This window comes from Accipiter gentilis, chromosome 15, assembly GCF_929443795.1.
Source record: "Accipiter gentilis chromosome 15, bAccGen1.1, whole genome shotgun sequence".
Taxonomy (NCBI): domain Eukaryota; kingdom Metazoa; phylum Chordata; class Aves; order Accipitriformes; family Accipitridae; genus Astur; species Astur gentilis.
Window position 1 is genome coordinate 27,089,784 of NC_064894.1, and position 23,682 is coordinate 27,113,465.

At 38.5% G+C, this 23,682-nt stretch overlaps 1 protein-coding gene across 1 annotated transcript in view; it reads right to left on the minus strand.

Moving 5' to 3' along the window:
• The window catches only part of MAN1A1 (mannosidase alpha class 1A member 1), a 149,811-nt gene that overhangs the window by 66,952 nt on the left and 59,177 nt on the right, over positions 1-23,682 (minus strand). Inside the window, exon 4 of the mRNA XM_049817809.1 lies at positions 22,527-22,607. Within this exon, the coding sequence (XP_049673766.1) occupies positions 22,527-22,607 (81 nt within the window). The remainder of the gene's footprint in view (positions 1-22,526; positions 22,608-23,682) is intronic.

A 23,682-nucleotide genomic window follows, 5' to 3' on the forward strand; every position in this document is an offset into this window, starting at 1 on the left:
GCTCAGTAACTGCTGTACCTTACAGGCTGTATTAATCCTTCATCATTAAACAAATTACATGCAAGCTCAGAAAGAGGTCTGTTACAATGATTGCTTCTGGACAAAAATGTAACATTTCAGTATCTTAATTAAAGATTCAATGTACAGTGATAATGCTTTACTTTCAAATATTTCTACCAACTCTCACATATTTTTTCAATTCTATTGTATTTCTTTTATAAAGTAACAGCCCAATTTCTTTCAAAATAGAATTGCCTACTTCATGGAAATGTAAAAAATAACAGTTATCAAAAAATAAACACATCCAATATGAAGCAGTAAGGAAATATTGTTCCACATATGGATATGCAAGAAAAATGTAATTCACTCCTGATAAGGACAGTGCTCTGAACACCAAAATGGGAACCAATGTTGTCCAAAATGCACCTCTTCCAATGTAGTAAACAATTTTCCTAGTAGGCAACCATTATACAACTTTGGAAAAAGTCTTGAGGTAAAGGTGAACTTCTTGTTTACAAGAGAATTTCAACAGGTTATTTATTACTAATGCATGCTAGCGATTTTCCTTCCCCTTCCAAAGTTACAAAAAAGCCAACTATGGACATTATCCAATTTTACCTCCAGGGTAATTTAACATGGCTGAACAACTGACTGCTAATCACTAGCTATTACGTAGAACAGTATAGGCAAGAATGACAAGAATACAACCACCCCTCTGAATGACTGAACACAATAAATAGCAACTTCCCGCAGCAAAATTATGCTCTTTTGGAAAGGGTAAAAGGGTGAAGGTTAATAAAGGAACCACTTTATTTCTCAATTTGCAGCTTTAGCAGTTAAAAAATAGCAATAGGAAAAGTGAGTGTTGTTAATTACTGTATACCATCCACAATCTTCACCATATTTTTCTTTTGCAGAAACATCTAATATTGGACAAGAAATAATTATCGTACAGAGTAAGGTATTTTTTCAGATAATAAAAGTAAATAAACAATAGAAACTTCTACTTAATATCTCTATTGCTGACATTAATTTCAACTTTTTGCCAAGCCCTAATCTCTCCCAACTATCACTCAGTAAAGTCATTTTTTGGCAACCTGAAAGTATGACAGCCATTACCGAGATGCACAGAGTAGAGGCAGAAATGACAAGAGCACAAAAATGAAAGACATTATATATAATAAAGGAAAAGATCTACAGCAAAATTTGCGATCCCAGTGGTTATCATTAGAGGCTCGAGGACTTCTTCTGGCTTCTTCCTCATGGATGCTCAGCCAGCAGTAATGAAGGCTTACTTACAACAAGTATTCCATCGGGATCAGGCCTGGCAGAAGCCATCAGTCCCATCTCTGCACCCACCCTTCAGCCTACATTTAGTTCTCATGTTTTAAATATTTACCTACAAGTCTAAATGTCTACAAACCACTCCCAAGAACCCCATGACTCGCTCCACGGTTCTATCGTATCCAGACTGTACACGTTTTAAGGAAGAGGGACTGTGGAGTTATTTACCTGACATATCAGCTGTCCCTTCATCAGGTGATGCAACGAGTAAGGCACTATCATCAATCCCTTCTTTTAAGTTGAGGATTCAGAGGAAAGTACTACGGCTACCTTTAAAAAACAACCAAACCACTAAAAAGGGCACTGACATTTAACTCAGCTAGATACTACATGTCGTGGTTTAACCCCAGCCAGCAAGTAAGCATCCCGGTGTGGGATATACTGGGCATGACGTCCCATGGTCTGGAATACCCCTTTGGCCAGTTTGGGTCAGGTGCCCTGACTGTGTCCTGTGCCAACTCCTTGTGCCCCTCCAGCTTTCTCGCTGGCTGGGCATCAGAAGCTGAAAAATCCTTGACTTTAGTCTAAACACTACTTAGCAACAACTGAAAACATCAGTGCCGTCAACATTCTTCTCATACCTAACTCAAAACCATAGCACTGTACCAGCTACTATGAAAACAACCAGCTCTATCCTGGCCAAAACCGGGACACTACACTACAACAAAGAAACTTATTCTAAGTGAAGCACAGCAATTTAGAGAAGAAAATGATAATTGAAACCAGTCAGAAACACATGATCAGCGTGTAATGCTATAAAGTTAGGTAGGATACCGAATACTTTCCCAAGCATTTCTCTCCAACCTAATTTTCCCCAGAAGACAGATTTTGGATGCGAGAAAAACCTTCTTTTTAAGCTCAAAGTATTACTAACATTTTTAAAAAGGTTTATGTAAGATCTCTAACAAACTTGTATGACACTGATTCACACTGTGTGAAGGTCCTGTGTAAGGACGACTCCTCCGTGGAATAAGCACCCAAGACTCCTTCACACTCTGCAGTCCTACTCATAATTAAAATTAGCACTAAAGCAAATTAGGTACTTACTATAGTCATATAATAGATTAGACAGAAGATAGAGTTACTACATTTTCTACTGAGATCTGTGTTTATATTAGCAGGCTGTGAATTGTTAGTTGAAATACGCTCAACGCTCAGTAAAGCAGCACCTTCCTTGTTTCTTTTGAGTTACCAAGCTCAAGTGCCTTACAAACACAAAAGTCACTCCAAACCATCACCATTACTCCAAGCCAGCAATTCATTGAACAACGTTTGAGTAAGCAGCAACACGTAAACAAGAAACCCACCTCGCTGCTGCGCACACTCGGCTTTCCTCTTACTGTTTGTTCATTCCACAGGCAACACACATACCAAGCCAGGGAACAAAACATTACTTTTTCACTCCATTAGATGTTCTTAATTGTTTTTTAAATACATAAAAATATTTTTGGTCATCATAAGAGAGAACAGACTAACTTGGGAACTTCCCCTACCACACAACCACTGCGCAGGCTGCTAGGAGATAATGCTTTTGTACACCGCCGTACCGATGCACGTTGTGATTCCCAGTGCCAAAAGTCATCCTCTCCCTCAGGAAGTACAATCTGCATCTTTCATTCTAGTAGGACTATTACTGAAAAGGGTAAGAAAAGCAACCACATTTACATATACAGTACTTCCATCAGCAGTTTTCCTACAGTAACTGGTTTTCTAATAAAAATTTCCTTATTTCTCTCAAATGTGACCTTAATTCAGTGAGGCACTCTTGCTTAGAAAAGCAGTTTGGGTATGAGGTTTTTTGGTTCTGGCTTACTTTGTGCCACTGATGCAAATGTAGAGGTTTTGGATGTGAATTAGGACACAGACACAAACTTTGGAAGAAAAAGAAGTTGTGAATTTAATGAACCAAGTTTTCCAAATACCCACTTAATTTAAAGCAGTTACTTGCATTCTCTACACAACCTTGTGGCATGCAGATATCCAAAGTGTGTTTTGTGATTATTTTTTTTAATGGCTTTAGAGAAGAAGTCTTTTTTTTTTAAAAGAGGTCATACATCCAGAACTGCATTGCTCATGTTAGAAGACCCAATCCCAAAATCAATCAGATTTTGCAGACTCTTGTGTCCACTATCAAATCTTATTAGGGAAAACAGAAAAATGAGGATCTGCCTGCAAAAATAGAACCACAGGGCTAAAACCAGAGTTGTCATCTGGTGAGCACTGACTTTCATTATAGTGCAAGAATGTTATCTCCTCTGGAAAACCAAAAAAACCCCATTTCCTCTGGCTGGAATGACAAACCCCTTTGAAAACATTAGATTACCTCATCATAGATTTAATTGCTGTTGCTAACCAGGAAGAAAAGAAAACACAGGAAACAAAGAAATATCTTAGAATTGCGTATGAGGCACATCTAATTGAAAAAGAGTATAACATGGTACAATATCATAAATTAAAGAACAGCCAGAATTCTGCCTTAAAAAGTCCTCCATACAAGTGAAACCAGAAGTTAAATTTTAACACCAGAGGAAAAAATCCTATGCTGGGTTTTTTGGGGGTTTGTTTTGGTTTGGGTTTTTTTGTGTGGTTTTTTTTTTTCCAATTGACAAAGACATTTTCTCCACATTTTTAATTCTGTCAAATTAAGCATTTTTCATTTTTGTTTTATATTTACAGATAGAAACTGACAAGCCACTAAGTAAGATTTATTGCTTTCTTTCCTGTACCTGACTGCCTTTCCCAGTAGGGTAAGGAATGAATATTTCAGTGCAAAAGCAGGAAACAAGAGCAGAAAAATGAACAGGGACAGGCCACTTTGCTGCTCTTCAGAACACTGAATAGAAATCCTTTCAGTGTAACAAATGTTGATTTAGGTTTAAAGTGATCTGCTAACAAAAGAGAACTCTCTTAGAAGAACTTGTTCCAATACCTTCTTTGCTGAAAGACAATCCAGGATTTTTGCTATGTTTGCATTTGTTTTATTTTTAGAATGAAAGATTAGAAATGCTACAAAAATTGTGGCACTCCACCTGACATAGCAGAGTACTTGAAATAGCGTAACCTGAATTCTTCCACTATCTTCAATACCAAGCGATACCATGCTTAAGCATCATATTATTTGAAACCATTTCCTATAACATATTTTCAGTGTTCATGACACCTGGATAAGTTACCCAGCTGCTGGCATTAATTCAGCAGCAATTAGTGCTTTTACAATTACTGTCACCTTGACACTAGCAGGTGGCTTTTTGAGTTTAATTTCATTCAGTCCTCACTCCTGGCTGAGCCAAGTCAGTTATGAATTATCTGTGCTACAAGGTGAGAAGACAGTTAATAACATTTCTGGAAACAAGTGTTGGAGGGAGTCACGCCGATATGGTAACCAGCACCAGCAGAAGGAGCCCAGTTAGGTGCCCAAACCAACCCCAACAGGGACATCCCAGGCACGGCCAGCCCGGACAGTGAAGAGCTGACCCTACTCTGGAAATTCAAATTGGCACCAATTCTGTAAAAGCACCATGAAGGAAACAATGCCTCCTTTAGCTCCTTTACAGAATGTGGTTTGTCACACCTTCACATTGAGAATATTGACCGGACGGAGCAGCATTTTATTTTATTGAGAATTTAAAGAAGTCCCCCCCCTCCCTGGAGATGAGCAAAATGCAACTGGTCGGGTTTCTATCCCATCGGGATGCCGGCAGAGGGAGCACAAATTAAGCTGTTACATGGCACAGCGCTGGGGCATCTTGGGGTTAGGAGATGTCAGAAATCCCAGGAAAACGACTAAATTTAAAAAAAAAAAAAACAACCAAAAAAACCCCCAAAAAAACACAAAAAAACCCCACCAACCAAACAACCAAAAAACCAAACAAAAAACCACACCAAAACACAAGACCCCCCCCCCCCAACTTAGTTTGATAAATAATCTCAGATGCTCCCTTCTCATTAACATTCTCAAAGCAGCACTAGTTTTCATACAAATCTCTCCCTCACACCTATGAACAATGTCACGGCTGTATAAAGCAGGAGGAATGTTTCATTTAGAAATAACGACAATCTGCAGCAACTCCCACAATCCTGCTCGGCATCTACTGTCACACAGCGCCAGGCTGGAACCTCTTAAAAGACAAATGGTTTTCAGTGGAGAGAGCCTGGAAAATATAGATCCTGTAGTAAAAGGGGGCTTTCTGTCTCAATCTAAGCCCGAAACAGCCACAGGACAGTCTTTATAATGAGATCTTCAGTATAGGAATCCAAAGCTTGTATTTGACACATCTGTGAGAGCAGCAGGCACTGGAGTGCTCAAACCTTGCAAAAACTCTTGGCAGAAAACTCTCCAGAAAACGTGGAGATTCAGGAAGGTGCACGTAAGTTTCCAGCTGTTGAAAATCACGACTGCAGAACCTCCTTACTGGAGAGATTCAGGTCGCTTGTGGTATCTGTGAGCAACAACTCTATCTCGCCTGCAAGCTGCTAGAGCAGGACGTGTCTTTCTCACAACTTGAGGAAATAACAAACATGGGTAAACTTTTAGATTTGTACTGCCCTTTCCAGAATACTCCAGTATGCTGGTCACCAGCTTGGAGAAGCAAAGCCACTTGAAAAAGATGCTTATTACAAAAATTAGATTACATTTTGGGAAAACAAAAAAATTTAAAAATCCCTTCTTTTATTCAATTAGCCCTTTCTGTTATGGTTTCACTGATGGCAAGAAAATTAATTTTCTTTTCTAGCTGATTATTGTACCAAAGAAGTAACATAGTACCATGAAGAGCCCCCCCTGCAGAAAAGGCTGTAGAGAACTTAATCAAATGGAAGTAACTGGATTAGTGAGAGATTTCCAGATTTAATCCAAATGTACACAGCAACAAGCACAAAACCCCTCAAGTTATCAGCAGTAGGCTAACACATGTAATTACTTCAGTGGTTTTTTAACTAAAGAATTTCTAAAATAGATATATTGTATTTGAAAATCTTATTTTAGGAAGGCCAGTAATAAATGGTACAAACTGGCAGAAAGAAGTCAAGGCATAAAACAAAGAAATATTAATGTACAGTACCTTATACACATCTGACTTGCACTTTAAAATTGGAATGAAGGAAGGAATTGCTAACTGCAGAATTAAAAAAATCATAAAGGAAGAGTTTGTTCCAGTTATATTTAGTTACTTCCTTTTGTGCTATTCACGTGTATTTAAGATTGCTTACACAGACAAACTCCAAGAACTATTTAACAGGAAGAACTTTGAGACCACAAGAGAAAAAGTAACTGCTAATTTATCCACTAATGTCAGAAAGCATTACTTTTTTTTAAAGTTTATATATGCTTGTACAATTAAAAGCTTAGCTACAACCCATTAGTACCTGGAAAGCTAATGAACTGACCATTTAATAATATCTCTGCTGTGATAATTCAAGAAAAGGTGGTAATGAACGTAGTAAACTTTAACGATTGCCTGTAATAAAAGGAATTAGTTAGGTATAAAAGCGTTTGAGAATTCCTCACCCCAAACTCAGGGCAGCCCGAGTTAATTTTTCAAGAGACGCGATACACAGCATGCACAACGAGTAATGAGTTGGATTCGCTGCATAGGTGCAGATCAACTGCACACTGGCAGCTGGCTCCCGAGGCCCAAACCACAGGTAACAAGACTCGTGCCTACAAAAGCTGGGCTCAAATCTTGAAATTCTGAAATCCCACACCACCCCAAATACATAAATTATGAAACAGCTCAGTGTCAGTAAATCAGTGTCAAAGGTTAGGGATGCCAGTCTTGCGTCCTGTCAGCAACAGAAAGCCTGGAATCCCAGGTGTCCAGGCAAATAAAGCACGTGCTTCTAGCAGGGGCAGATGGCAAGCTGGCAGGCATTAAAACCATCAGCAGCCCATGACGGAGGACTGAGCCCACACCTAAGAGCTAGGGGAAGTTTTAAATCTGTGTTTTTACCCGATAGCCACATAACTGGAACAGGACGTGAACCCGCTATATATGCATTAACACCATGGTACGTCCTGCTTTGAACATCAGGCAGCACTGTAAGGGGCACCATACAACTGCGCAAGCCACTATCGCTAAAAAAACTCCTTCCCAAGACCCCTCTGTCCCCAACAAAACAAACCCCCCTCAAACCTGCAGAAGTCCGATATTCAAATGCTTGGATGCTGGCGAGAGTCACTGTCAGCCCTAGAAGCAACCGGTACACTAACAGTAGGCAAGGATGTCAAGAGCACAAAATACGTCATGTATTTAGCACTCGGGTCTTCTACAGTTAAGGAACATGATACATGTATTTGAAAATATGTTGGATGTAAGTAAATACGAATGGATTAAAAATATGGAATATACAATGGAAACTCATTATATTGTGAAGCGGTACAGAAAACATCTGGATGTCATCTTAGAGGTTTGTGGGTTTCCTGATTAAGGAAACAGCTGCCTTAGTAAAATTACTCATATCCACCAGTAATGAAGAGTATCTTTTAGCACAATTCCTCTGTTAAGCCACGAGCATCTGCTTCCTAATTTTCTTTTTATTTAATCTTGTGTACCCAGCCCGAGTGCTGTAACAACAAATTTAAATAGCTGCCTCATTTTACATCTTGCAAGCTATCGTATCTAAACAAAGAATAGCACTTTGCATATGAAACTCTCCTTTCAAGCAGGTGACCGTTGAGAGGTGATTTGCAACACCATCTGTGTGAAAGCAGGGGGTGGGGTGGAGGAGCCTAATAAACTTTGCATGGTGAATCAATAATTACATCCTTAATGTAGCATAAAGTGCTAACAGAAGATTCATTCCCAGCCTTGTAAATTTGACTGTATCTTTTAATTCCGGTACCATTAAGTGATTTAGAGTGATGCCTTCACTCTAAAGTACACTCCCAGACCACGGCGGCACACACAGAAAAGGCTGAAATCACTCTGCGTACATAAAGGATATTCTATTTGCTTTTTACTGTTAACTCAACAGCAAATGGAGAGCTGTTTGTTTCAGCCAGTGTTATGTGATACTTTTAAGTTTGTTCCAGCTGTTAATGGAAAGAGTTTTAAATGACACTTATCAAATATACAAGTAAAACAACATGAACAAGATACTACGTGTGCCTACTTTAATTGTTCTTCTGCTCATTTTTTTTCTAACTTCATTTACTCACTTTAATATTTTGCTCCAACATCAGAGTAACAGCTTAATGAAATGGCTCTCAACAGTTGGAATCAAAAGGGTCCTTGGATAAAAGAGTCCAAGGCTCAAGATCTCCCATGTTCTGCTATCTTCCTTGAACCGACCACTAGCAAATGGGTACCTGCAGAGCAAACCCGGTCAGCTCACCAAGCCAACGGGAAAAAAAAGAACTACTCTTTTTGCTCTGGTCCCCCTCAAAAGGCCAGTCTTCCTGAATCACCGCATATCACTCAATCTGACACCACCACAGGTATTTTAAGTTAGGTATCACTCAGAGGCTAGTCCTCAAATGGTTAAAATTTATACTGGCAATGTCCTCAGACAAGGTAGCACAAAGTAGCTCTTCTCCAACTGGCTCAGGGTTTGTTCTTCCCAGAGAGAGTTATTCCTACTGCTGTAGAGCAACTGTCGTGGCTCTGCAGTGGTAGGCAGCACTGTGGCCCTAAGAAAAGAAAGTTTTCCTTTTCTCTGCTATTTTCGCACAAAGGGCTCCAGATAGCCAAGGGGCTGTGTTTTTACAAAGCCGTGAGTCAAAGTTCACAGAATCACAGAAGAGTTGAGGTTGGCGGGGACCTCTGGAGCTCATCTGGTCCAACCCCCTGCTCAAGCAGGGCCACCAGAGCCAGTTGCCCAGGGCCACATCCAGACAGCTTCTGAGTATCTCCAAGGATGGAGACTCCACAAGCTCTCTGGGCAGCCTGTGCCAGTGCCTGGTCACCCTCACGGTAAATAAGTGTTTCCTGGTGTTCAGAGGGAACCTCCCATGTTTCAGTTTCTGCTGGAAGTTATACATAGATGTTATATATACATTGTGGCATAGCATTACAGCATGAACAGGGCAGTGACGTAGTATAGTCCTAAGTGACTTTTGTCCAAGCTTTAGCTCCAGTAGACACTGGAACAAGCTATTTATCAACAAGAGTCTCCTCTTGTAAGGTAGTAGTGGCTTGCTTTAGAAAGAAGCAGTAAACCAAGAATAACAATAACAAGAAGAACAAATAATAACTAGCAAACTACATGCAATGCAGGTGACGAAAGGATTGGGGCAAGGAACAAAGCAGGATGAGAATCCAAACTGACAAGTTTGAATACCAAAGTTTTAAAAACAAGTCATGAGGTTGGGCACAGAATTACAGAGTTCCAGGCTTTATACAGACTTCATTAAACACAAAAAGCTTAAGGAGTCTCATTTGCATTAAAGTTTACTCTAATGCCCTTTACAAGAGATCCTCTGTTCCTCTTCACACATGGGCAATTCCACTGATCATTAATTTGATGTGTTCATGCATACAAGAATAACAAATTAAAACCTACTCTTTTAGAGTTTTTCTTCTACTCTTTAAACTTGTATCAAATATAGTGAGTATTCACTGAAAATTAATGTTGTATATTAAGGCTGTCCCATGTTTAAACAGTAAAGCGCTTCTTTTAATCATTATACTAGGATTTAAGCCAACACAGGAATTTCCAGATTTTGTGATCTCAGATACTGGAAGCATCATAAATACCTTAAAAAGTAAAATGATCACAAGTACAAAGACAGCGCCAACTGTCACTCTGGTAGATTTACAGCATGGATCACTTAGGAACAAGCCATTTGATCATAAAACTCTCTCACTGATCTTTCTCTACCACCAGCAGCTACAGACTACTTCTGTTTCACTTTTACATATATGGAAAAGCAACCAAGAGTTTTATCTGTTCCAACCCTAATGCTTCAGTGGTTTCTCAGATTGCAAGTAAACATTGATAACCGTCACAAGTGCTAACATTGTAGAAACTACTTCTTTCATTTGTTTTGGTAAATTCCATTAAAAACAATGGGATCCAGAAGGTGCCATTTGGGTAAATTCAGCTTGCATTTGCAACTGTGCAATTAGCTTAGCTTGACTCCATGACAGGTGAGTTTTGTAACACTAGCAGTTGCGTTGATGATGCATTCCTAAGAAGTCATTTTTCAAGGGAGAGGAACATGTTAAAATTTAGCATAGTCTGCAGGTTCCTTCCTCCACAAGACCTCTGACACACCATCTAGCTGGCTTTTTATATGAGTAATGTAACAAGAAAAAACTTTTGTATAGCAGCAAAAGATGATGATGGTTTCTTAACTCAGTGCATTCTTTCTCATTGTTGAGATTTCTCTGAAAGACACAGTCACTGAATTGTCTGATGAATAATGGGCACATCCAAAACAAGCCTAAATAAAGTGCTTGTGTATTTTCCCTAAATTAAGTATAAGAAATGTGAACTCTCTTGTAGTTCTTTTTATGTAAGCCAAACAGGAGGCTTCAAGAGAGAAGAACTATGATTTAAGAAGCTGCTTTTATGTTGCAAGTTAAATCATCAGGCAGGCTAATTCAATTCCTTTCTGTTTACTGTAAGACTATTTCTCTTACCGGACAAGCCATAAAACTAAAGTGACTAAAATACAAGAAGGCAAGCAGACATTTCCAATTCTTAAGAGTCAGAAACAAGTGCTCTGACTGAAGAGCAGTGCTGCCAGCAAGTCATAAATTTATGAACAATTCAACCGCTTCTCTGAATTCCCTGCAGTTAAAACTTTTTTTTTCTTTTTTTTTTACAATTAAACCTCAAAATCATTGCTATAATTAAGCAGCCATTAGATTAACAAGGTTAACATTATTTTCAAATGCAGCCTATATTTGGAGGAAATAATGGTTACAAGTATTCATAAAGATTTCAAGTATGCATATTAGCATATATAGGTAGCATTACATTGCTTTCCGTCCCCCCACTTCAAAGCAAGAGGAAAGAAAAAAAAAAAGACATGACAATCATGTAAACTCTGTTTTTACCAAAACTCATGACACGACGTTAGCATCTTATTTTACTCTTTGAACACTTTGCATAGCCACTCCTAGAGAAAATACTTCACAAGTTTCACTACATTATTTTTATATTTGATGGTATGTACATTAAAACATTACAGTATCTTAACTGTAATTTCAAGCTGGAACTAGATATAAAAAAAGTCTTAAAAGTATGATTTAGAAAAGGGGCATCTTAGCACCAGCTACACTCATTACTTCTATCACCAACTGTCATAGTCCATCAAGAAAAAATTGGTTGAACACAGAGGAGTTCTTACTATCCCAGTAAGCCTTTACTTTTAGCCTTGGGTCAGTTGATAACTGGATTAACTTAACAAATAACCTTCAAGCACATCAGAAAGGCTGATGGCATTTAACATCAGAGTAAGTCTGCCCAGATGTGCTGAGCACCAACCATCCTGAGTCTCCTGCACCAGTGTGGCAACATTTGCCCAGAGCATCTCAGCAGTTATTGATCTTGCCTGGAATCAAGAAGATTATTTGCTCTTCCCTCTAGAATATAAATGGAAATAAAAGCAACTCTGGAGAGAAAAGACTGAGCACAGGCTGAATGACGTTTGTAAGACATACCCTACAAGCAGCAAATGCTGATGAGAAGGTTCGAGTTATTCACTGGTTTTCCATGATAAAAGGAAAAAGATTGAAATTGTCTGTACACTATGAATAGTGTTTTTAAGAACAAGTTGAGGAAAATAGCATCCTTTAAGAAACAGCATTGTGAGCTGCTGACTTTGTTCTGCAGCTGTTGGTTTGAAGAAAACAAAAAAGAGTTTTCAAAGAAAAATGGAAGAGAATGAAGTTCATAGCATATCCTTTTCACAAGATGATGCTGCGGATCTACTGGGCTGTAAAATTATCTAGTCATGCTTGCAAAAATTAAGGACAGCTTGCCCCCCAAGGGACAACACAACTTTAAAGCACTAACTGGACTGAACCAGCTTCCAAAAAAACCTAGTGTGGTTATTTTGCTTAGCCTGCAAAACCAGATGACTGCCTAAAGGCTGAAGAAAAGAAACAAATCAGACACATCTAGCTCTTCAGATTAACTAGTTACAGAGCCTTTTCAGTAGTTCAATGCATCTGAATCATAAGAAACAACGGAACTGGCCCTTGATGCCAGAAGGAAGATTGCTTTCTGTTAACTGAAGGTTGACTCCACTCCAGTAACACTGCTGCTAGAATGATCTTCCTGGTTTGCTTTAGAGTTTTGTCAGTTTACATAAGGTTGGCTTTTTTGGATGTTAAAATAAGCTTTTGAGCCTTCATGTAGCCAAATGACGAGAGTCCCTGCATACTGTGCTGTCTTAATTAGCTACTATTTGAAGGGGTTATCAAGGTCAGGTGGGTTAATGTAAGCAATCAAAGGTGTTGAGTGAAGAATATCAGAGCTGAACACATCAAACAAAATCAAAGTTCTTCAGAATATCTTACCACCCTCTGCCCTCTCTTATATCTTATGCTTTACTAGGAAATTACACAGTAAGATTGCTGAGCAGCCAACACCTGTGGGAATACAAAAGTATAATACTTGTTGACAAAAGACTTGCAATGTAAACGGTGAGCTAAGAAACTGAATCTGCTGTTTAAATACACCCTAAACTATTTTTCCTTGAGGACAGCAAGTAAGATATATACGAAGCACTGGCACTATGTACTACTCCACTTTTTCGCCTTTCAAATCTTCATGGAAGTGATTTTATTCACCCTCTTCTCAGTCTTTGGCTTAAGAAAAGTTTGCAGTTTGTCTGTTTTTGTGCACTTAGGCCTATGCAAAATGAGCCCTTATATTCCTTGACTCGAGGAAAACAAAGATTTGTCTTTCAAATGCTTAATGACAGCTCTGTTTAGGGGCAATCACCTGCCAAAACCCCAAATTCTCCTTGGCATCCATTGTGCTGGAATTGACACAGAATTTTTCATGTGAACATCTTTTCCAAATTCCTTCTCAATCATTTGCACATAGGGTGCAAATACAGTCTGCGTATGGCAGAGGCAAGCTTTTGGCACAGGATAGACAGGAACTGCACTCATTTATCAACCACAACATTTATCAACATTATTCAAATGTTGCATTTTTACAAACAAATGGCATATGAATAGCATGTGGATTCCTGCAATTTCCAAAAGATGTGGGAAAAAGCTCCCTCATCATCTTTCAAATATTTCGGATTTCTGTTGTTTGAAAATCACAAACACCAGATCCTGCCAAAAAAATACACAGGCCAGTTAGCACTCTCCATAAATTGATCCCCAGAGTTCATGCTAACTTAAAGCCAGTGAACCTTGTTTGTATCTGTTTCAGGTTTCACCTGCTGAGCAAGATGTATTGCTAAATCCAAAGGAGACTAAAAGAGTTTGTTTCTTCTGCAGCAGATGCCACTGTCTGTACCCCATTGCTGGAGGCATGAAGGGCATGCAAGAACAGCAATGATGCCTGCTTCTGATTTCAGGCATTCAATTTTCTCAATGATTTTCAGTTAGTTTGAAGCAGCAGGACTTGTATGTGGCACAAAGTGGTGTTTTGTAATGAATCTCTAATCCGATCCTTCAAACAGCAAATTGGATGAGGAACTTTCCCAATTTCATCATAAATTTCCATTCACTTCATTTGTATTTAAAATACATAGAATTAATTAATGCTTACATATTCTTTAATAGAAGCAATTTAAATTGTTGGAAAAACATAAATCTAAAATCAGATTTGGGAATCTGATGGAAGGCCTTAGTAGTCGCCAAGGGAATGAAAAACACAGGAATCTCCTACTGAATGGTTTATGCTTTTATCTTCTCTAAGCTAATAAGGAGAGGACATTTTCATCTACTTAACTCTCAACTTAATGAAAAATAACCTCTGAAGCAGACTCAGTTTGTGGAGGCAAAAGCACAAAATGGAACCTTACATAAACTAGCTATACATTGTGAAAGATTTAGATGAAGATATGAAGAGTTACTCCATGCCCAGAGTAAAATGCAGGTACATACTATTTTCACCTGTACTTTTTGGTGAAAAAAAATTCAGTACAATAATTCAATAACATTTACTACTTATCACCTAATTGAACTTTTATAATACATCCACAGAGAGAATATACTTTCCCAAATATTTTATATAGCCTAGAATTGAAGGAGGATAAATTAATGCTGATCTATTCCCACTGTCAGCATCGGCCGAGATATTTTTTATGTTGCTTTCCTTTGCAGAAATAAGTCAAATTCTCAGCTGTAAAAGTACACATAAGGATTATTCTTTAGATACGGGAAGTGTATTTGCAACAATCTCAACACTGCTTGCAACTCGCTCCACAGGACCCTGTATTTAACCATACGTTGTACATTTTCTATTAAATTTATAGAACAGGACAATCCCACCAACTCTTTGGGCAATATGTTTTTACTCTCCTTTTACTCTTCTTTATTATTGCAATTGCATTTGGTGCTGCAAAATGACAGAACTGAATACTGAGATAAACAAAAAGAGACAAGTGTCTTGGAAACTGAACTCCTTTTCAGATGCATGGTGACTCTGGACAGACTGTTAATAGCGTATCATTTCTTCTGTACAGTATATTAACCACATGCAAAGAATTCTTCTTTTGGGTCTATGTAGAGCTGCTGCTCAAAAGGAAAGCACCCACACTAGTATTTCTGGTAGACATGCCCTCTCCAACTGTTCTGCAGAACCACAATCAAGTGAAACTGCAGGAGCTGGTTGAGAGCCAAATCCTCAGAACAAACCAACCAGCTCCCTCTCAGCTGCTTGAATTCTACTTAATAATATAGCTCACGAGCTCATGTCAAACACACCAGCTGTTACAATCACAATCAAATATTACTTAGCTCTCATTATCATCCATTCTCCTTTCTAACAGTTTACCAGCTTTAGCATCAGACTGTTGTAGCCTGGAGGCGAGCAGGGACTTTTATTAAAATTAATGTAACGAGCGATAAGTAAGTTTGCCATGGGACAAACTAAATTTTTTTGTTGTTTTGAAAAAACTCCCCAAACAAACAAACTCCTCTCAGTTATGCAAAAGGAAAACCACTAAAAGTGAAGAATGTGATTGTGTACAGGTCAGAGTTCTGAACTCGTGTTTCTCAGGCCAAAATCAGGGCTCAGACTCCTGGTTTCACAGCAGGCTTCGTTATGGCAGTGGCAGCAGGCTATCACCATAGCTCCTCTGTCCCCTGCTACAGATATTCACGCTGGTGACAGACATCTGAAAGGGAAACATACCCACTGCTGAACTCCAGCAGACAGCAATTCACTGAATTAATGTATATTGCCACTATTTTCACTTCATATTAGTAAAGCAGCCTGAGAGTCTTTATTATGAGGCACAAAAATTGTTGGTGACGGCAGTCGATTGCGTGCCTGGTATACAGGTATATATATTCCTATACCCAGGAATATATATAGTAGGAGTAGGACTTCCCCGTCAGGGTACATATACATGGTATCAGTAACTCCAAAGTAGAGAAGGAAGAGAAGGAAAACCAAGAAGCAAAATTTGAATTAAGTGCAAGACTGGAAATCAGCATCTCTGTCACCGTTCTTTGAAGTTTCCTCAGAATTATGGGGCCAGCTGGAGAGGCAGAGTTGCACAGAGCAGATGAGCAAGTAGCATTGGGAGAAAGGGGATAAAAGTATTAGGAAAGAGGAAGCTTTTGGAGTATAGGGAACCTATTGAACAGAGATGGGTTTCATCAACAGTGACAGTATAATTGCACTGCAGGAACTTGAGAGACAGAAACAGAAGACTGAAGGGCAGTCTGCTTGCAACAGCAGAAGAACAATCTACATCAAAGAAAATCTTAAGAGTCGAGATTATTTTCAGAACGTGAATCCATAGGGATTCTGTAGTACATTTTGATGCAGCTAGCACAGAAAGAGAACAGCCTTAGATCTATTAAAGGTGGTGAAGAGACTGAAATACTAATGGAGATTACAGACTGTGATTGTGGGAAGCAGAGGAGATTTTAAATCCTTCTCTGTTCCTGAGTAGGCTGTTAAGTGCTACATCAGAGCAGATATAAACCACGCTTTTATACACTGCAACGACAGCTTCTTGCAGAAACTCAGAGTCTGTTACGAGAAAAAGTAGCTCTTGAATTAGTTTAACATATTACTGTCTAACAGGCCACATGTTCCAGTTCAACATGCTGCTACAAACAAAAGGTTCACTTTGGTTATGTTTATGTTTGGAACAAGAATCAAGAAGACCACCTGAAATGACCTTAGAAAGGAACAGCCAAATGGGTAAAATGCTTGGAGATGACTCGGAGGATAAAAGATGAGGTTCGCAGTCACAAGACTCACAAATCAAAAGGCTCAGATGACTTCTATCTTCTTTTGGTGTGACTGTAAAGATGGTAATTAAAAGCAAGAGTATATTAAGTCCAATTAAGGAATGCAGAAATTGATAATGTCTGACAAGCTAAATGAAAAACTATTAAGTCAGCCTAAAAGTAATTCTTGAATAACAAGTTAAAAAATAACAACAAAAAAACAAAAAAAAAAAAAGAGAAATGAGGCCTGCTAGAAAGCCAGAAGGAACAATTAAGAGTTGTCTGTGTAAAAGAGCACAGTGCATGAAACACAGTCATTACAGAAAAGCTAAATTTGCCCCAGTGTTGAGTCTTGAAGAACATAGGCAGATTGCCATGCAAGGAGATTTTTAAAAGGACAAGCCTAATGCCCTGTCCCAATACTGAGGGTGGACTAGATAACCTCTTGAGGTCCATTCCATGCTGAACGACTCCAGGATTCTATGAAATACGGAGTTAAAAAAATCATAAATGAATAAAAATGAAACAAATAAAGATAATTTCAGAGCTCTAAAAGAACTAAAACGTGACACCACTGAAGTATTGCTGTATCATGTAAAGTGGCAGCAGATGGATGGTAGGTGGCAAGCAGGACCCAAATCTGAAAACAGGGCTGCAGAAAACTACAGGCAATTGCAGTCTTCTAGTTCCTACCGAACAGGGAATTCTGCTGCCAGTCTGTGAAGATGCTTCAGGAGGAGTTAAGAGGCATTCACACAGAACTGATCAAGCTGATACAGTATGCCTGGAGTTTCAAACAGCATTAGAAATCAAGCTTCCAAGACATAAAAGGAAAAGTCCTCTTGTTAATTAGTGTCAAGTTAAGTGAAAAGCGGGAGATAAAACATGCGGTCAATCCTCTCACTGGTGAGATAAGATCCCCAAGGCATCTTGTACTAGAACTTACATTCCTGATTTGCAGAAATAGGCCAATACCTTTGTATAGGTGGCAAATTTCATCCTCCTACTATTCAGGATTGCTAAATGATGAATTATATTTTTTTGTATTTATGGAATTGAAATATTCTTTATGAAGGGAGACTTCGACAAGAGAGGGAGAGCCAGATAAAAATAGCTACAGCTAAATTCTGGAGAATGTCTCAGCATTATATGAAGTCAGCGATGTTTTGTGGTCAGCCTGGCAAAGGCAGCTCTAGATCAATACCATCTTCATCATTATTTCATGTCTGCTCCTCATTAGTAAGACAGCACTACCATCACTGATGGATGGTTGTTTTAAGTCGGCAATGATTAGGTCTGAAGTCAGACAGGAGGCCAAGATCATCAAGTGAGGTTGAATAGTGGCACTGTAACTCCTATTCTAAATGCAGATATAAACTAATTAGGTGATATGTCATCACTATTTTTTTTCCTTCTTTTTTTCTTTTTTACTTCTAATTAACAATTGGTAGACAGTAATAGATGAAACTCAGAAAGTCCAACATTTATCATGATGAAGAATGGTTTGTTGTGGTTTTTTATTCCCTCATCCTGATCAGAATAAATTCCTTCAAACAGGAATATATACTGCCAAAGTAAGAAAGAAAAAAAAAAAAACAACCCACAACAAAAAACCCTGTTACATTTCTGCTTCATGCCATGGATAGAAATGGCAATATGAACATCATTATCAACTTTATTTTGTCCTCCTCCAGTGAAGATAACTATCTTTAGTCCTAGAAAAGAGAAGGTTATATTATGCAGGAAGAACAGCTGCTGAATCCAAAATATTTTAACACTGGGGGAAAAAGGAAAAGAAAAAAAAAAGAAAAAAATTACTCATCCCATTCAAAAAATGGAAAGCTTTGAAGGAATCTGGAGCTTACCAGCTGGATCCGAAACTCACGTTCTCCTTATTCACTTCAGAGCATTTTGGATTTACTTTTTTGCTACTCATACAAACAGCAATTGCTAAATGCTCCTTCCACTTCTGCCTATGCAATGTATTCCCTGACTGTGAAACGAACCTTCAAGTAAAACAGTCCCCTTACTAAAATACTTTAGCAGTACCTATAAGAAGCACCTATCAGTAAACCAGAAGAGCTAGTCAGATCAGTATTTAGGTTTGTATATTCTCTACAAGCAGTACCATACACTTACCATGACTTTCAGCACCAGTATCACAGTTATTCCCCACAGTGAAGATTACAGCGCTCAGAAATAATGTTTGTCATCTCCATGAATTCCAAGAAGGGTCTTAGCTGCTGTTAGAGGATACAGTATTGTCCTCCTCCAAAAGCTAACGTATTATCTTCTTATATGACTACATTTGGAAGTGTGCTTTAAGCAAGAGAAAAAAAAAATTATCTGGGTCTGAAGAACAGGGGATCCCTATGGCATACAATACTCCTGACCCTTGGCATACCAGAATTTTACATCAGACTAGTAAGTACAGCAGAGCAGTTGTAAAACAAATCTCTCCCTTTCTAGACGTGATCTTCCAGTACAAAACCAAAAAAGGTTGCATACCAAGTTGCTTAGAAAACGAATCGCACGTCCACTCATGAATTCAGGTTTAATTTAAAGAAAACGATCAAGAAAGTTTGCAAAACAATCTGTGCTGTTCCTACGGGTTAAATTTACCATATTACAAGCTCCTCCAGATGCTTTCATACAAACAACAACAACAAAATCAATACTATCAGTGCTTTAAAGGATCCAGGTTTACTTTTAGTAATCCCTTACAGCCACTGACTCATGGAAAAATACCACGGGAGCATTCACATGCAATATTACTATGAGGGACTTCAAAAAACCAAATAAAAACCCAAAACCAAAAAAACCCAGAGCAGTCCTTAAAAAAGTTACTCATCTTGAAGTTTTCTGGTGTTTGTAGCTGTTTTACAAATGAAGCTTGATATTTGACTGGAATTCTTTCTAGCTTGGGTTTAAATAGCAATCATAAAATAAAAAAAAAGATGTGACAAAGTGTATGACACTCTTCTAACTCTTTTTGGTATTTCATATGAATTCAGGTAAGGCAGAAATTGTAGGAATTTTAACAGAATGCATCTCATAGCTCTATTTGCAAGCGAGCACCACACACAGTTACCAAGAGACAAAGCATTCAATTTGTTCGTTTTTAGAATTATTCACATTGGTGCCTTTATCTAAATGAACTATTAAGTGAGCAGGATGTTTTAGGAAGTACTCAGTATGATAGGATATTCCTTAATCATGATTAGTTAGACTTACAAATGATTATGGAACATACAATGTGTTGCAGCTTTGGATCATTACCCATGGAAATGTAATTCCGCAGTACAAACAATAATTATTTCCGTCACCCTTTTTACTGAAACATAGCTTTCTTCAATTAGGATATTGACAAGTGAGCACAGCATATATAAGATTTTTAAATAGTTAATCTGACAAAGAATTAAATGAGCTTTTTACTGAGAAAGCTTAATCCTCCAAACAGCCTGCACACAGGTTGTTCCACCCCTTTTGGAACGCCCACTAATATTATGGACGAACATTCTATTATTGTATGATTAAAGTTGTATTTTCTATGGTGGCAGCCAGCCTCTGGGGCCCTCAGTTCTTCCCACACCTGTCAGCAGCACCAGTGGAAGACAGACCCACACAAGGTGGGAAACCTCACACTGCTGCACCGCAGCTCCGTCCCCCGAAAGGCTGCATCCTGCTCCTCCCACGGACAGCAGCCGGCCATGGCTTCAGCGTCTTGCATTTAGGCGATGAAGCCGGAGGTTTCCCCAAATCCGATAAAGGCAGAGCACGCCGAGTTGCACTCTCTAAGCCACTAGGACAACTGTTGGTTTAGGAACATCACTGTCTTGGACAGCAAATGTTTATCAAAGAGTATGAACACCAGCCACAAGCGTGGGCAGTGCCCTTCCCAGCCTGCAAGAGCTCAGGACCCTCCTTAATCATACATCTCATCTTTGAGTTTAGGAGCCCGTTTTACTTTCTCTAATGACACCATCCATTTTTAGCACGGACACTAGCATCCAGTATCACCAATATTCCACTGCAAAGAGTTCCACTTAATTATCCATTGCGTGAAACACTTTCTTTTAAAGGTTTCCTCATTACATTTGTACAAGAGTTTTATTTGAACACCAGTGTTGCGGCCAATCTAGTCCAAGAGGTGGTGGTAGAACTGCCTCTCTAAAGATGAAGGAATGGTTGAGAAGCAATGACTAGGTGTTATTTAGGAGAAACTATATGCACTGATTGAAAGTGAGACTGCACGCTAACAGACACAAGATATAAACCATCAACATATATATGAAATCAACGGCACTGATCACAAATGGTTCAGGCATTTCTTGGCAGACAACGGCCACCTGATGTAAAGGCTCACATGCGCTCCTCTACCAGCTCGCTGTCTGCCAAGAAGCATCCCCTGCTTCTGTCAGAACTGGTTAATTAAAATGCAGCAATAGGTTATACTGGAAAAGTTCACTCTTGTTTGCAAGAAGTAGATCTGCAGTGAAAGATTTAATTGCAGAAGGAAAAGCTTTCAATTCTAGACGCCCTTAGATATGTTTATTTCTGGTTGCTGAGTTACTGTAGGAGGACAAGTGATTTCCTTCAAGAGTTGGAGATGAAACATTAAGTAAAACAATATTTAGTAAAGATCAAGAAGCCAGCTACCACGCACCTCTCCATTTTTTTCATTACTGTTAAGTGTGAATTTGAAATGGGTCTAAGGGTGATTTTTCTTTTTCCAGGAAATTATAAGACAGTTAAAATACAAACAATTGTGTATTTTAAAACATTAATGTCTTTTCAGTACCACCTATGCTCAGGACATGACCATGGGAAATAAACAGGCAAGTCTGCTTAAGACAAGAATGTCAGAGGAACATTGTCTCCTTATAACTGCTTTGTCAGGTACATGACCCAATGGTACTTGCTAAGACAGCTTTAACATAATGATAAATTTTAACAAAACCCGACATTTAAGTTACTTTAAAGTGACAGTTTCAAAACAGAGCTTTACCCAGTATTTGGGAAATTTACATGTTAAAGAAAATTACAGATCTTTAGGGTTTTGTGGAGTTCCCACCAGTAATTGCTTTGGATTTAAAGAAATCCTACGATAAATTCAACTTACAGTTAGAGAGTATTAACTTGTGTTAACCCTACAGTAAAATACTATTATAATCCAGAGACAGGAACAAGAATTTAAACTAGTAAGATTAAAGACTTTTCAAGTGCCAAGCTAAAAATCTAAACTATCACAGTACCTGTGACTTAGTATAGCCTTCTCCAAATATATTACAGAAATAATTGCATTAGTCAAAGCTCTTAGATGAAATTGCTTCTTCGTCCTCTCCAGAAACCATGACAGGCAATAGAAATTAATAGGATATTAATGCTTTAAAGACATTCACATGTATAGGTTTACCAGGTATCTTTTCGTTCTTAGCATGTCTTTTCCATGTGAGTTGAAGATTCAGGTTCAGGAAAGCCGACAGAAGTATAGTTTATAGGAGTTAAAGGATATACACGAAATCAATTTGTGAAGCAGGAAGCTGATGCACCAAATCTACCACTACCATGGCATAGGAGCTCCATAATTACACACTCCAGCACAAAGCCTGGTAAGAATGTACTGTTTCAACTCAGGGGGGAAAAAAAAAAAATAAAAATCATTTAACACATGCAGCAACAGTTTTAAGACTTATGCAAAGTAGTAGAAGCAAGAAAAGCCATTGGACAGGTCTCTGTTGTACAAGCCATTTTCAAAGTTCTAAACAAGTTTATTTCGGATAAATGATATTATTAAACTAAAAGTTACCTCTTGTCTAGATTATGATATTGCAGATAAACTGTGTGGAAATATCTTACCTCTTCTCCTGAAAGATAATAAGCTGAAAGCAGTCCACCGACAAAACGAATGTTCACTTCAAATACCGAAATTTCAGCATTCTGTTGAAATAAACAAACATAGTTTTATTCCCTGATACTTTTCTGTTTGGTTGTGTTTGGTTGTTTTTTTCCTTTTTTTTTTTTTTTTTTTTAACACACATTCAAGTATTAAGCTACAACAGCTGTAAATAGCAAAACACAGATGTAGGGAAAGCCAACGTAAGTGAACTTAAGAGCATTTTAAAGTATTTCCTTCCCTTCCTCACGTTAACAAAATATCCTCTCCATTATCCTCATCCTCTTTAACTTCTCGTCTCTTCTGCGTGGACATATGGCATTCTCTAAACCCACACATCGAAGTACGTCCTTGCAGGTGATTCAGCGCTCACACACAAAAAGCGCTCTCGGATCCCGTCCCACACTGCCGCAACCTCACACCATCTCTTCTCGGGCACCGCATGAGACGCTCTTGATCAGAGGATCGTGGCAAGAGTTCTCCTACTTCAGTCTAAATGCAGGTTATTGTAAAATGGGGGGTAACATTAGAATGAGTTAATTACGTGTTCATGGTAAAAATGTAACCATGACATGTATTCACCATGAAGCAGATGATCCTTCACAATTACAGCGACAGCCCTTCCCAAGCTGGCCTGGTCTTTACCAATGATAGCGACTAGGTTTGCTGTACTGAGCAGTATAGATCCAGCCACTGTCTATCTCAAAACTCAAAGCACATTCTTCTCTGCCTTTTTAAATTCAAACCTAAGTGAAGAACCCAAGTCTCATGATTACTACATTCTCTTGGTCTTTACCAAGTCAGTTCCAATTTTACCCCAACACACAACATTCAGTCCACTCAAGAGGCATTCAGTTGAAAAGCTGATCTACCGAAGTTTCTTAGTTTTTGCTTTTTTATGTTAATACTACTTTTTATATCTCTGTATTTCTGTAGAAAAATGGTACCCAGCAGCCAATCTTCTAAGCTTTTGGACACAAAAATAAGGTGTTTGACTTTTGTGTGTTCTTGGTTGTTCTTGCTTCTATCGAGTTGTTTTTCCACCTTCTATTTGCTGAAATAAAATACACTATTACTATATTTAATATAAACCAATGCATGGTGGAGCTGTGGTATTTT